Here is a 16,407-nt window from a genome sequence, read left to right as displayed (position 1 = left end):
CTTCAAAAGCTGGAAATTAACCATAATTGAGCCGTGCCATGAGAAAACCAACATTGTGGGTTTGCGACCAGCATGGATCCAGACCAGCCTGCGCATCCAGTCAGGATCCATGCTGTTCGCTAACGGTTTCTCTAATTACAATAGGCTTTGAAAGAAAACAGGATGGATCTTGACCAGACTGTGGGGATGCGCAGGCTGGTCTGGATCCATGCTGGTAGCAAAGCCACTATGTTGGTTTTCTCGTGACATGGCTCAGTTATGATGTCTGTATAAGTTGAAACCAACAAAACATACTGTACACAGTTGTTCTGTAGCACAAGTCTGCCTGTATTATCCGTGACTTCCAGAATTCTGGTTTTATATTATTATAGGATAGTGAAACAGGATAGGGAAAATGTGTAAGTATATCAATGCCTGTGTGTGGAATAATAACATCAAGACTGTGCATGATTTTCCTTCATTTTCCCCTTTAACTACCTTGATTTTTACCCAGAGCATAATTATTTTGATAGAAATGCCAGTGACACAGCTGGAAAGTTACAAATAAGATTAGAACTGTTGATGTGCCTTTAAACCTGTTAAAAATAAAAACAGACATAGAGCATTTACAAAAGTGTGATAATTTGCTAAACCTGTTGAACGTTTATAACTTACTACTCTGCTTGATTTGCTTTGAATTTGTGTGCTATAAAGCAGATTTTTTTTGGAAATACTGTAAAATCATTCAGTTTCGTGGGCATGAAATTTCGTATTTTGGTCAAAACGGCAATTTCATGGGGATATGAATTCGTTGATTTCAACTTTTGAACATAAACTGAATGGAAATTTTACTTGTTCGTTGGGATTAAATTTCCTGGATTGACTCAACCATGAAATCCACGAAAATTAGTCCCCCATGAATATTAATGATTTCACAGTATAGCCTTTTTCATTCTTCAGTTTATGTTTTCAATTTGTCATCTCTTAGTGTGTATGCAGCTTAGTAGGGAGAACACATCATTCAGTAAAAGATATTGTATCTGAAATCATTCATCTTCCACCTTGAATTCATGTGGAGAAGTTGGCGGTTCCTTCAGAGAACAGGTTACTGCTGGGGCGGAATCTAGGAACACTTGTTAGGTCAATTGCCTGCTATTACATAGCTGAAGTACTGTCGAAAGATGGTGCTAAATCCAAAATAAACAAACTCTTTGTGACTGTGTGTGAACATTTGCTTAAGTATAGAAAAATAGTGTATCTCTTTCATGGAATTTGTATTCACATATGTTTGATTACAATGTATGTAGTATGAAATATTTGGATTTTTATTTGTCTGTCAACTCCATTTTCAGTTTGCTTAAATGAACTACTAAATCAGTTTTTATTGTCCATAACTATACAGAATTGCAAAGGACAGGTTTTTATTCTTTGCTTTTGACCTTTCCCCTGATTTTTTTTTATTTGCTTTGAATCTGTCTTTGTTTTTGACGTTATTTTGATATATATATTTACAGAAACGTATTTTATATTTAGGTTGTTTCTCAAACATAAATTGATACTTTTTTTATTAAAAAGTTCTTTTGTCTGAGACTTCTATTTTATGTAAGATCTAAACATACACGTAGAAGTTTACTGATGGAGTTTTGATAGTATAGTAAGCAGCTCATTTATATTTATTCCAAGCATCTTACATTTTAAGTTGACCAAGATTGAAGTGGTTTAAAAATTATAAAAAGTATTTGAAACTTTTTTTACTACAGATTTAAGCTGGGAATATGCATCTATCACAACAGTAACTAGAGATGAAAATATATAAGTGGTTAAAGATTAATTTTGAAAATTTCAGGACCCAGTTGGAACAGAAAGAGGAACAGTATCGGAATAAAGGGTTGATAACTGGTCCTGAAGCACAGCAGAGAATTGCAGCAGGGGATAGTCAGGGTGCCATTGCACACCTAGAGGCGGAGCTTTCACAGGCAAAGGTAGATAATGCACAAAAATAACCAAGGTTTGGGGGCTTGTTAAGCATGAGATTTATTTTGGCAAATTGCCAACTGTAATGTTCAGTTAGGTTCTGAAACGCAATTGTTGGTATGTTTATCAGTTGACTGGATATAGGTTAAAAATGATGTTGACTTATTTAATGACCTTTTTATTGACTATATGGTATTTTCAGTAGTTAAGTAAGAGAACTTTACATGCAGTGAATAAAATCTGGAAGACTGTCTGAAATCATTCGTCTTTTACCTCATTTGCAATTACTTGCTGAAAACAGGTAAGTACTGGTACAGAATCAAGGAACACTTACAGGTTAAATGCTTGCTGTTACATAACTGAATTACTGTTGAAAAATATGCCACTAAACTCAAAACAGACAAAACAGAATTAATTTGGTTGATTACAGAGAACATGTGATGCATTGAATCGTGAAATTTCGGTGCTGCAGCAGTCCCGAGTAGAGCTGGAGAAACATGTGGAGAAGTTGGTCCTCGAGAGGGAGCACCTTAACAAGGCACTGGAGCAATCTAAAACATTGAAATCAGAAGAGGCTAGGGTAGGTTTAGATTCCATCTATATCACTTTGTGATTTACAGAAGCTGTGTGGATGGCTAGGCATAAAGCACTTTGATGCCATCAAGATATTGCATATTAAAAACAAACACATTCATGGAAAAAAACTGTGACATTTGAACTTTTCCATCAAGTTATCCTCTTGATAATGATTACAAATATTCTAAATGTAATGCTCCTTCGTATAGTGAAAAATTGATTAGGCATTTTTAAAAACTGTGGTCAGTGCAAATATAAGTAAGGTAACTTTGCTAGTAATGCTGTTGATAAGTCACTATGCAGTCTTATGTAACTGAAATGCTGTGATTGGTCAAAAGCATGTCACAGTAATATCGATGATACATAACTGGTTATGAAATATAGTTATGTACAATTGCCAGCTGTTTCTAATAAACTGTTGAAAATCTACCATTAGATAATTTTATGTTATAGTAATGTCTACATCTTTTTGTTGTGTATATTCTTAGGCTCTAGAGCAAGAGTACCAAAAAGAGATTGAGAAACTAAAGAATAAGTTGAAATGGTATGCAGAGAACCAGGAACTGCTTGACAAAGGTGCGAGAAAACTGAAATCCCGCGACGATGAAATACACAAACTGAAAATGCGGATAGAAGACCTTCAGACTGAGGTAAAACTTAAACAATTTTGGGAAGAGGATTTGCTTTCTTATAGAACTTTGTTTCTAAAATCCTCAGTATTCAATTTCTATAGAAATTTTTGACTTTCTTTGTTGCTGTTAGAATGTGTTCTATATATATCCATATATTTGGGAACACTGAATAGGACTGTTTGTTAATGAACAATGAGATGTTACAAAGTGCTTCTGGTAATGGTACACAGGAGTGGTTGATACTTACTCAGGAGTCTAGATGTCATATGTTTGAAATGGTGGGTCTCAGGTACTTACTTTTCACAGGAATGGTTCAAACCATGTTCAAATCTCTTTCCAAAACTAATACAATGATATGGCAGTGATGTAAAAAATGTTGGAATGAAATATATCTTTTTTTGATCATAACTCCCTTGGTAGCCTTGTGATGGAGCGCCCTCTTTGAGTGAGGCTATGGGTTCCCTCCCTGACCGTGTCATACCAAAATGTGAAAAATGGTACTTGTAGCTTCCTTGCTTGGTGTTCAGCATTAAGAGGGTAGTACGAGGACTGGTCAGCCCGGTGTCAGTAAAATGTGACTGGATGGTATATAAGGTCATGTACCTACAACGTGATATTCCAGTGAGGCAGCACTATTAAGCTGGGCATTGCACTCACTGCTATAAGTAGACACCATTGTTTATTTGACTGAAATATTGTTGAAAAAGATGCTTAACCTGAACACGCACATTATCAAATTTCAGTCTGGCAAGCGTGTAGAGGATAGTAAAGTTCGAGCAAGAGAACGTGCAGGAGACCAGAAGAAAATACAAGATCTGCAGAGACAAGTAAGTATATATCTGTCTCACCTCCATTTACTCAATCTGGCAAAGGTTAGTGTCCTCCCCAATTTATGCCTTTGAAAGAAGCATCTGGCCTCAAATCTAGGGGTTGTACACCACATCTGCAGAAGCACCTGTTTTCCGGTAACAAAAACATTCCTGAGCCCTTCATTCATGCTTAGTATAATAGATAGATTATATGCGAGTGCTTACAAATCAAAGGACAAGGTTTGATTGGCTATTTAAATATTCTTGAAAAGCATTTAACCTAGTCAAACAAACAGCAGTTTTTAGCTCTGCGTTGGAGAGGAAGCTGTTTTACTGGTGTAAGTGTTGATGGTGTTACCAGTGTCTGTGTGCCATCACATCTTTGTTAAATTTATGCATGCAAGGCCATATCTTCACATTAGGCTTCCCTATCATCAAATTTACTGAACTTACCAAGTTAGATAACTCTTGGTTGAATTTAATGAACCTTCAATGTAAAGGTACGCGGTGTAAACAAAGATCGATTTTCTTAATTTTTTGAGCCATGGAAAAAATGTGGTCTTGTCCAATACCAATGTTTAGGTCGTATCAGTCCTTCCTGACCGGAATCTTGGTAAAAAAGGTGCGACCGATACTCGTACGATGACGGTAAATTATGGCCTTTTTCCAACTTAGATCTATGTTCATCCAACTATCATGGATTATCTCAACATATATTGAATTGATACTTCACACAAGGCATGCTAGCCATTAAACCTACTTTAAAAGATCAGTTACATTACCAAGTTAGATAACTCGTAGTTGAAATTAATTCAAATTATAGCCCTTTTTAGCCCACCATCATCAGATGGTGGGCTATTCAAATCACTCTGTGTCCGTGGTCTGTCATCCTTCCTTTGGTATGTAGCATCATCTAGTGGTCCTCTACCAAGATTTTTCAAATTATCTCCCTAGGGTCAAATATGGCCCCGCCCCGGGGGTCACATGGTTTACATAGACTTATATAGGGAAAAACTTTGAAAATCTTCTTGTCCAAAACCACAAAGCCTAGGGCTTTGATATTTGTAATGTAGCATCATCTAGTGGTTCTCTACCAAGCTGGTTCAAATTATCCCCCTAGGGTCAAATATGGCCCCGTCCCGGAGGTCACATGGTTTATATAGACTTATATAGGGAACTTCTTGTCCATTCAAATTCAAATTTGGACCACATGTATAGTTTTGAGTGGTTAGATGAACCTTGACATGAGTTGATCTTGATCTTGACCTAGTGACCTACTTTCGCATTTCTGTAGCTACAGCCTTCAATTTTGGACCACATGCATAGGTTTGTGTACCGAAATAAACTTTGACCTTGACCTAGTGACCTACTTTCACATTTTTGAAGGTACAGGCTTCAAATTTGGACCACATGTATAGTTTTGTGTGCCGAAATGAAATTTTACCTTCATTTTGACCTAGTGACCTACTTTCACATTTCTCAAGCTACAGCCTTCAAATTTGGACCACATGCATAGTTTTATGTACCGAAATGAACTTTGACCATGAGATTGACCTAGTGACCTACTTTTACATTTCTTAGGTTACAGTCTTCAAATTTGGATCACATGCATAATTTTGTGTTCTGAATTGAAATTTGACCTTGATTTTTACCTAGTACCTACTTTCACATTTCTCAAGTTACAGCCTTCAGACTTGAAGCACATGCATAGTTTTGTGTACCGAAATGAACTTTGACCTTGAAATTGATCTAGTGACCTACTTTCACATTTCTCAAGCTACAGCTTATAAATTTGGACCACATGCTTGGGCCACATGCACAGTTTTGTGTACCGAAATGAACTTTGACCTTGATTTTGACCTGGAGCTAGTCTTTAAATTTGGAACATTCAAAAATGGCTCAATGGTGGGCACCAAGACCACTCTGTGATCTCTTGTTTTACTTAAAAAATTTGGTTAAAGTTGTGCAATGCATGTTGTTATATCACTGCCATAGTGAATTTTTAATTTGTAATAAATTGTTACGAAATGAATAAGTTCTGTAAGTCTTGCCCGACCATAATGGAAATAGTGGCACTTCTTTAGCTTTAACATTAGGTTAAAGTTTTGCGTGCAACTATCAAGGTGTATCTCTGACATTCATACATTTCAGCTGTTCATAACCATGTCAGTATTTATAGGATTTCAATCAATTTTCACAGAGTATTGTATAAATCAATGGCAAGCTTGTCCCACACTACACTTGGCTCTTCATCTCATAGATCAGTTTCATACTTAGAGGTCAAAGCTCTGTTTTGTTGTATATGTCACTTACAGTGATAGTTCTTGTTTGAGATCATTCCCTAGTACAGAGTATTTTCAATATTATTTATCTATTTACCAAAGAATATCAGAGATACCAACTAAATATATGTTAGTTTTATGATCACTTTGATGATGTCTGTCGAATAGTCGAGTGATCTGTCTGACATGTTGCTATTTTTATCAACTTTCAAAGGAATATGGTTCAGTGCCAGTCATATTAATGCAGAAAGGCACAGCTGAATTTACCAAATTCATTTTATGTCTTTCTGTATTTTTTTTCGTGGCGGTAATCTGTTATATTATTATACGAGTTATATATAGTTTTGGTACATATCAGTCTGTGTTTTTAATATTGTTAGTACTAGGCTCTTTTCTGATAGTGTTAAATTTACTGGTATATGTTGATATACCGACAAGTCTGTCAGTTGTTGATAATCAAGAAATAATCTTTTACAAACGCAAATTTAGGATTTTCCCTCTTGTTCCATTCTGCAATTATCTTTACTGTAAATGAATTTGCAGGTGAAAGAAATGGAGGCTATTTTGAAGAGACGGAATCCAAATTCTTTGCCCACCTTGATGATAGCCGCTGCAGCTGCCCCAGACAATACTGCGAACAACAACAGATCAGCCTATTCTGAAGTACTGGAGAGTCGAGTGAAGAAACTAGAGAAAGAACTGGAGGAAAAAGATGGAGAGACAGATAAACTGATGCGTGGAGTAGAACAGAAATATCACTCTATTAAGGTATTACACCCTTTATTGACAGTTTTAAAGGTGGTTTTCAGCAAAGGATGTGATACCTAAAGGTGTGCCCTTTTGATTTGGGAAGGATATCTTTAAGGGCTTGTCTCTTGAGATATGTCTGATTTTTTGAGAAAAAAAAGTTTCTGCCATTTTATTTTCATTTAATTATAAAAGAAGAATTAAAAACAAATATACTCATTGAGTTCTAGAGAGTGTTTATTAATAAAAAAACTTGTGTAGTCGTTAAAATATGTAGAACAACTGTCTAAAGTGTTGTCAGGGAATAGGAATATGATGTAAAGTAGAAGACATTTAGCTGTAATTTTATCATAACACTCAGAATAACAACATAGAAAACACTGATTTATGATTTTTGTTATTTATATAATTATGTATTAAAACTACTTTTAGGTATCATTTCCTCTTTAAAACCAACATCTTAAAATGAAATGAAATTTTATTTTCTTCATTAGAAATAATGTGAGTTTTTAAAATTACCATGATATATGTTTTTTCAGTTACAATTTGAAGAAAGAATCAAGGAGTTGGAACTTCAGCTATCCATTTACCAGGGCCAAACAGATCATGTTCACCCACATACACATTCTGTTGCCCTGGAACGAGAATTAGAGAGTATAAGAGAGAGATATAAACACCAGGTGAAGGATCTACAGGCAGAGATAGACAGGTTGGCAGCTGAACTGGCAAAATCCAAGAAATCATTAGAAGGTTAGTGTAGAAATGATTTACGTGTTATTCTGAAACTTAGTATATATCTGATTTGTCTTATTCTGAAACTTAGTATATATCTGATTCGTCTTATTCTGAAACTTTCGTATATCTGATTCGTCTTATTCTGAAACTTGGTATATCTGATTCGTCTTATTCTGAAACTTAGTATATCTGGTTCGTCTTATTCTGAAACTTAGTATGTATCTGATTCATATAGTGTCAGTGACTGATTTATTTTCCGGCAGGTATTTAATTTCACTGTTATGGTAGCTAGTTATATATGGTGGTTATATCTGGTGGTCACTTAACTTACCAAATGATCTAAACAGTATGGCTCTTGTACTTAATTGTTCTCCACAAGTAAGTGACACTTCTCCGTGTGAATCAGTGATTGAGGGCAAATTTCTCCAGATGTATTTTCTTTTGTCAAATCACAGTGAATTTTTTTTTTTAGTATCAATGGAGGGTTGGCCCATATTCATCAATGTTTAAAGTCTCAAAATAAGGCTTATACTTGAGAATGCTAAATATTTTATTTTCAATACTCAGTTATTATTAAATTCACACTGATCAAAATGTAACTTTCCATGAGTGTTCAATACGTGTATGAAGCTACAGACAGCTGTGCAAAATTTCATTGGGATTGCTCAGATTTGAACAAAATTATCGCTAACTGCATATTTTTTGTTCTTAAATGGTAATAAACCTAAATGTAAGTTTCAGACATGAAACAGGCCTAGTACTATCACCAAATGGATTAGAGTTACGTATTTACAAATGATAATTTAAGTTTGGAATTGATCATAGTGAGCAATAGTTAGACTGTCTGCACTTGACAAAAATGCATGATTATAAGTCATTCATTAATTTTTCTGTGTTTTTATGCCCCCAAAGGGAGGCATATTAGTTTTCAACTGTCTGTCCGTTAGTTCGTTCGTCACAACGTTAACTTTTTGCATGAAGGCACTTTACTTGCAAACCACTGCACCCAGGACCTTCGAACTTCACATGCTGATAGGACTTACTGACTACACGACCCCTACTGACTTTGGGGTCACCAGGTCAAAGTTCAAGGTCACCATGTCAAAGGTCAAGGCGCTGCAGGGGCATTTGTCACCATTAGTGACAGCTCTTGTTTATAATTATATAAACAAGTTGTTTTATATAAACATACATGTAGATAGAATACTTCAGTTTTTTAGCAATAATTATCGTTTACAGTGTCTGGGAAGGCTGAAATTGAGAATGCCAAAGAGACAGAAACAGAGTTACGTACCTTGGTGAGATCTTTACAACAGGAGGTAGAAAACAAGAATCATGACCTCCAGGTCATGCAGAAATCTTTGGAAAGACTACGCAAAGAAAAACCCCTTTCTTATACTAATGATGCAGGTAATTCATTACTGTCACAGAATTACTCGCGCTTTAAAATTTGTACTTTGCATGAATATTGATGTCAGTTTGAACTTTTGCTATTGCAGTACTATCACAGTTGTATTTTGCTATTAAAAGCTTCAAGAATGCTTTGTTTACGAGTGGTCAGACTCAGTAGGGTGACTGCCTATGGTCAGTAGATGACACCTATTGTTTTTAGGGCCAAAGGTCAAGTCTACAGTGACGTTGAGACTAAAATAGTTTATGATCAAATGCTTTGTGAACCCTTGGGGGCTACAGGCATCAAACTAAATAGAATGATTGCCTGAGGTCACTAGATAACCCTTATTGTTTTGAGGGTCAGTAGGTCAAATTTCACAGTAAACTAGGTTGAAATCCATTTTTGATCAGTAACCAGAGAATACTTTGGCCTGTGACTCTCAAATTTCTAAGGATGTTCACTGTGATTAGTAGATGACCATTTGTGTTTTTGAGATTAATAAGGAGTGACTTTAGATTAAAAATGATTTATCAATAGCTTGAGAATGATCCAACATTGTCTAGGGTCAAGGTCACAACATAATTGAAACTAAAATTTACACATCCATTTACCTTGGACAGGATATCATAAGGGATGTATGTGTTTTACAAACAGCTTTTGTTATATTTAACTTTCTTTTTTTGTTATGTTTAACTTTCTTTGGCTACTAAGAAATGTCACAGGGGTCTTTGAAATGTAAATATGACTATTAGGGTGTTCCAATTCTGCTCACTGTATTTGTCATGTGTGTGCTAATAGCATTAATGTTTGCATTGAACCATTAGACTTAAAATGGTTTTTTTGGAAAAGTGAAATAAATAAAAGCATGATATTTTAGCTCTTGCATCTGTTGGAAGTACTATTTATCTTGTGTCATTGATTGTTAAAGTCATGCAGAAAATCTAAAATCAATTTGAACTAACAAAATATAAAAAATATGTGTTATCATATATTCTGTAGGTAAGAAGGGTAAACAGAAGGGCAAGGGAAGTAAATCTGACCTTACTGAGACAGAGGAGTTGTCCTCCCTGCCTGCAGAGAAGGAATATGAACCAAAAGTGTTTGAAGATGCCCATATATCAGATGTGCTGAAAGAAAATGAAGATCTTAAAATGAAGGTAAGACAAGTTATTCAAGAAATGATATATCTCAGACAGTGATTATTGTCATTAAATAAAATGATTGTTTTGAGTCTAGATGCTAAGGATTTATGTCGGTGGACATGTCCAAGTGATGTAATAATCCGCATCTGAACGATAAACAGTGCTTTTATTCAAGAGAAAACTACTGTTTAAGGTATATTGTTTTAGTTCAAACACAACATAAGGATAATTATCTACATCCCTGACCACAGTCTGCAGTTATATGCCTGTTTCTGTGATTTTATTTTCCAGGGTACCACTATGATGTTTGACATTCTGATGTAATAAATATGACCTATGATTTGGTATAAACCATGATTTGTTGCATAATAATACACAGTTTCAGTCTTCTTTGTTTAATAGGAAAATCAGTTTGGCTAAGTAAGAAATTTCTATGCCTGTTTGATATATATTTAGAGAAGTACAGATGTGCCTTTATCCAGAAATACATTCATCCTTCTATCTGTACATATATCCAAACAGTCTTTGTGATGTCCCCTTCTTCCATTATATGTTAGAATTATTTTGTCATAAATAGGAGTATTAAAAACACTTCAGCACTTGCTTTGGAACTGACCCTTGGAGATATATTGTCTCTTCAGTGTAAAACTGGTAAGGTAATGGTCATTTAACGGGTATCCTGTACTGATACAGCTGACTGCTGTTGCAAACATGATTAAATTAAACTGATTAATGTGACTTGTTTCTAAGCAGTATTTGTCAATGATTCTATGCTGCTGAGTGTTTCAGGATTTTGGTTCAAATCTCTTTGCCTTTTAACCTTGCCTGATGTTGAGTGCTTCCATGTAACAAAACAATTTACCAAGTTTGAGCTGCCAGTTTATAATTTGAAATGATACCTTGAATGGCACCTGTGGTCATTCCCTGTCATTAAAGCCATCAGTTTGACAGTTTGAGTTAAAAGCATATATCTCAGAACAAAACATACTTGTAATGCAATGAAAACTTATTGCTTTCTGATTTATTATACACCCGTTTGAAAAACAGGACGTATTATGGGAACGCCCCGGGCCGGAGGGCGGCATCCACAGACTTTGTCTGGAGCATATCTTCTTCATGCATGGAGGGATTTTGATGAAACTTGGCACAATTGTTCATCATCATAAGACGGGGTGTCTTGCGCAAGAACCAGGTTCCTAGGTCTAAGGTCAAGGTCACACTTAGAGGTCAAACGATACAAGAATGAAAACTTTGTCCGGAGCATATCTTCTTCATGCATGGAGGGATTTTGATATAACTTGGCGCAAATGTTCACCACCATGAGACGGAGTGTCATGCACAAGAACCAGGTCCCTAGGTCTAAGGTCAAGGTCACACTTAGAGGCCAAAGGTCAGATACAAGAATGACTTTGTCTGGAGCATTTCTTCTTCATGCATGGAGGGAATTTGATGTAACTTGGCACAATTGTTCACCATCATAAGACGGAGTGTCATGCGCAAGAACCAGGTCCCTGGGTCTAAGGTCAAGGTCACACAATCACTTAGAGGTCAAAGGTCAAATTCAAGAATGACATTGTCCGGAGCATTTCTTCTTCATGCATGGAGGGATTTTGATGTAACTTGGCACAATTGTTCACCATCATGAATTGGAGTGTCATGGGCAAGAACCAGGTCCCTAGGTCTAAGGTCAAGATCACACTTAGAGGTCAAAGGATGCAATAATGAAAACTTTGTCAGGAGCATTTCTTCTTCATGCATGGAGGGATTTTGATATAACTTGGCACAAATGTTCACCACCATGAGACGGAGTGTCATGCACAAGAACCAGGTCCCTAGGTCTAAGGTCAAGGTCACACTTAGAGGCCAAAGGTCAGATACAAGAATGACTTTGTCCGGAGCATTTCTTCTTCATGCCTGGAGGGAATTTGATGTATATTGAGATGGAGTGTCATGCGCAGGTCCCTTCTTTAGAATTACTTCCCTTTGTTGTTACTATAAATAGCTTATATTGTAACTTTTTCATTACTAGTCGTAGGGAAAAATAGAGACCACTTTTCTGTAGTACAACATGCATGTTACATCCAATTTTGAGGTGTATTTTGACCTGTCTCTACCTGGTAAGGATTTTTGTGTGGACTTAAACAAATTTTTTTGGAGTTTTTTTTGTTTTTTTTTTTATTTTTTGTTTAAGATTCACTCCCTTAGTTGTTACTATAAATAACTTATATTGTAACTTTTTTACAATTGACTGTAGTGAAAAACCAAGACCACTTTTCTGAGGTACAACATAGATGTTGCTTTCAAATGTTAGGTGTGTTTTAAGGTATCTCTACCTGGTAAGGAGGTTTTTTTTGTGGATTTAGAAAAACAAAAGAATTACAATAATTACTACACAACCACAGAATAAAAATTACATTTGCAAATACAGGTGCTAGTGTTAAGAAATTTGCTATGACGTGCGAATATTGTGACATTCTGGCACTCTCGTTTGGAATTGTAATGAGTTGAGAGTATTATATTTTTCTCATTGTTTAAGGTTGACAAACTACAGTTACAGATGGATCAGCACAGGGTAGATATACGTAAAGTTCTCGCCGAGAACGAGGGTATAATGCGTGAGACTCGTGAGAATTATGAGGAAAAAATAGAACAGTTACGACGATCACATCAACAGGAAGTAAAACGTTTGATGGCGCAGCAAGCTCTGGAACACTCAACATCACGTATGGCAGAATTACAGAGTAAAGTGGATACACAGGAGGTATAAATAACATTAAATGTATTTCATACTCCCTAAATTTATTCCTATTTTGAAGACAGCTTAGAACATGTTGGACTCAATCTTTAGTCATCCTTCTGTTTATAGACAAGGTTTTACTTGTGCATATACGATGGGGCTTTATTCTGTGTGTGCGAATGTCCAAGCTTTTTTGAGTGTCTTTGTATTTAGGCAGGATTTTCACATGCATAAATGTCATGCCTTTTTTTAAATGCTTCAGTTGTAAGGCAAGGTTTAAACATGCGATATGTCAGAGCTTTATTTGATGTTAGCAATATTATACATATATGAATATCTGCTCTTTATATGCTTGAAGTATTAGGCAGGATGAATGACAGTTTACTTTCTAACAAATGGCTGAAAAATGGTTTTGCATTCAGTGGTCAGAACTTTGAAGGCAGATTTCCTTTGATGAGCAGATAACCCCTATAGTTTTAGGGTCAAGCAGGTCAAAAGGCAAAGTCATAGTGACCTTGAGACTGAAAAAGAGTTCCTGTCAATGGTTTGAGAATACTTGGGTCTACTGAAGTCAAAATCATGTGATGCTTGTCTTTTGTCAAAATGGAGAATGTTTCAGCCTAATGCTCTCAGACTTCAAAGGATTATTGCATGTAGTCAGACAATGAGGTCAATAGGTCAGAGGTCAAGGTCACAGCTTCCTTGAGACAGAAAACAGTTTTTGATCAAAAGTTAGAACATGCTTTGGCCTCCAGTCATCAACATGTATAGCATAATTGTCTGTAGTCAAAAGCAAGATTACAATTACATTTAGATTAAGAATGGTTTGTGGTCCTTACAGGGGTGTGGAATTCCTATGTCCAACTTGTCCGACTCGGGACTTTTTGTCAGTGGACAAGTGAATTTTTTCATTCAGTTTGTCCGTGGACAAGCGTACATTTTCAGTTATAAATTGAGCAAAAAGCAAGAATAATTTAGTAACGCTGTTGCTAGAAGTTAATGGAGGTGATAAAATAATCTTATCTACAAAATCCATGTTTTACCCACTGAGGGCTTCTCGATTGCTGCAGTTTTGGAAAAACTATACACTTGTGTCTAAATTTAGCATCTTTTTCCGCGATCTGATTGGCTCTTGGTCTCGGTCTCGCATGACTTTGCACATGGTAACTCTACGAATAGAAACCGGAAACGTAAACCATTCTCGCAAACTTTTGGACAAATTCGTTAATAGAACGTTGGTCGCCGATAGCCAGGTAATAACAAAAATCAAAAGCACACAGAGATCGTGAGTACGATTCAAAACGAGTCGGATCATTTCAAGAGTTTCAGCTGGCTTCGCACGGGCAATGTTTCGGCATGGCATTTTTAGCCCACCATCATCAGATGGTGGGCTATTAAAATCACTCTGCGTCCGTGGTCCGTCCGTCCGTCATTCCGTCCGTCCGTCCGTCCGTTAACAATTTCTCGTTATCGCATCTCCTCAGAAACTACTGGGGGGATTTTGACCAAACTTTGTCAGAATGATGTATTAGTACCCTAGTTGTGTCCCCCTGAAAATCAGACTGGTTCAACAATTTATGAGTGAGTTATGGCCCTTTGTTTATTTCTATAATTTATATAGATTTATATAGGGAAAAACTTTGAAAACCTTCTTGTCCAAAACCACAGAGCCTAGGGCTTTGATATTTGGTATGAAGCATCATCTAGTGGTCCTCTACCAAGATGATTCAAATTATTTCTCTGGGGTCAAATATGGCCCCGCCCTGGGGGTCACATGGTTTATATAGACTTATATAGGGAAAAACTTTGAATAACCTCTTGTCCAAAACCACAGGGCCTAGGGCTTTGATATTTTGTATGTGACATCATCTAGTGGTCTTCAACTAAGATTATTCAAATTATACCCCTAGGGTCAAATATGGCCCCGCCCTGGGGGTCATATGGTTTACATAGACTTATATAGGGAAAAACTTTGAAAATCTTCTTGTCCAAACCACAAAGCCTAGGGCTTTGATACTTGTAATGTAGCATCATCTAGTGGTTCTCTACCAAGTTTTTTCAAATTATCCTCCTAGGGTTAAATATGGCCCCGCCCCGGGGGTCACATGGTTCATATAGACTTATATAGGGAAAAGCTTTTAAATGTTCTTGTCAGTAACTACAACATTCAAACTTGGACCACATGTATATTTTTGAGTGGCAAGATGAACCTTGACATGAGTTGACCTTGATTTTGACCTAGTGACCTACTTTCACATTTCTGTAGCTACAGCCTTCAAATTTGGACCACATGCATAATTTTGTGCACTGGAAAAAACTTTGACCTTTATTTTGACCTAGTGACCTACTTTCACATTTTTGAAGGTACAGGCATCAAATTTGGACCATATGCATAGTTTCATGTTTCAAAATGAAATTTGACATTGATTTTGACCTAGTGACCTACTTTCACATTTCTCAAGCTACAGCCTTCAAATTTGGACTACATGCATAGTTTTGTGTACCGAAAAAAACTTTGACCTTGACATTGACCTAGTGACCTACTTTCACATTTTTGAAGGTACAGGCTTCAAATTTGGACCACATGCATAGTTTTGTATTCTGAAATAAAATTTGACCTTGATTTTGACCTAGTGACCTACTTTTACATTTCTCAAGCTACAGCCTTCAAATTTGGACCACTTGCATAGTTTTGTGTACTGAAATGACCTTTGACCTTTACATTGACCTAGTGACCTACTTTCACATTTTTAAGGTACAGGCTTCAAATTTGGACCACATGCATAGTTTTGTATACCGAAATAAAATTTGACCTTGATTTTGACCTAGTGACCTACTTTTACATTTCTAAAGCTACAGCCTTCAAATTTGGACCACATGCATAGTTTTGTGTACCGAAACAAACTTTGACCTTTACATTGACCTAGTGACCTACTTTCACATTTTTGAAGGTACAGGCTTCAAATTTGGACCACATGCATAGTTTTTATTCCGAAGTAAAATTTGACCTGGATTTTGACCTAGTGACCTACTTTTACATTTCTCAAGCTACAGCCTTCAAATTTGAACCACTTGCATAGTTTTGTGTACCGAAATGAACTTTGACCTTAAGATTGACCTAGCGACCTACTTTCACATTTCTGTAGCTACAGGCTTCAAATTTAGGACCACATGCATAGTTTTGTGTACCGAAACAAACTTTGACCTTGACATTGACCTAGTGACCTACTTTCACATTTTTGAAGGTACAGGCTTCAAATTTGGACCACATGCATAGATTTGTGTTGTGTACGGAAATGAAATTTGACCTTGAGCTAGTCAATAAGTCTTGAAATTTGGAACACTCAAAAATGGCACATTGGTGGGCGCCAAGATCACTCTGTGATCTCTTGTTGTTTTAC

At 36.3% G+C, this 16,407-nt stretch overlaps 1 protein-coding gene across 3 annotated transcripts in view; it reads left to right on the top strand.

Annotated features, from left to right (window-relative positions):
* LOC128556216 (centrosomal protein of 162 kDa-like) overlaps window positions 1-16,407 on the top strand; it is a 54,124-nt gene that overhangs the window by 34,249 nt on the left and 3,468 nt on the right. For 2 of the 3 annotated variants that reach the window (XM_053540503.1, XM_053540505.1), the window contains 10 exons: window positions 372-398; window positions 1,826-1,961; window positions 2,384-2,533; window positions 3,018-3,179; window positions 3,905-3,988; window positions 6,796-7,020; window positions 7,539-7,749; window positions 8,974-9,144; window positions 10,127-10,284; window positions 12,806-13,030. In XM_053540503.1, the coding sequence (XP_053396478.1) occupies window positions 372-398; window positions 1,826-1,961; window positions 2,384-2,533; window positions 3,018-3,179; window positions 3,905-3,988; window positions 6,796-7,020; window positions 7,539-7,749; window positions 8,974-9,144; window positions 10,127-10,284; window positions 12,806-13,030 (1,549 nt within the window). The remainder of the gene's footprint in view (window positions 1-371; window positions 399-1,825; window positions 1,962-2,383; window positions 2,534-3,017; window positions 3,180-3,904; window positions 3,989-6,795; window positions 7,021-7,538; window positions 7,750-8,973; window positions 9,145-10,126; window positions 10,285-12,805; window positions 13,031-16,407) is intronic. The other variant, XM_053540504.1, reaches the window with a different exon arrangement.

Source organism: Mercenaria mercenaria, chromosome 4, assembly GCF_021730395.1.
Source record: "Mercenaria mercenaria strain notata chromosome 4, MADL_Memer_1, whole genome shotgun sequence".
NCBI classification, from domain to species: Eukaryota; Metazoa; Mollusca; class Bivalvia; order Venerida; family Veneridae; genus Mercenaria; species Mercenaria mercenaria.
The sequence above is the reverse complement of the archived record's forward strand: the minus strand, read 5'-3'. Positions and strand labels throughout refer to the sequence as shown.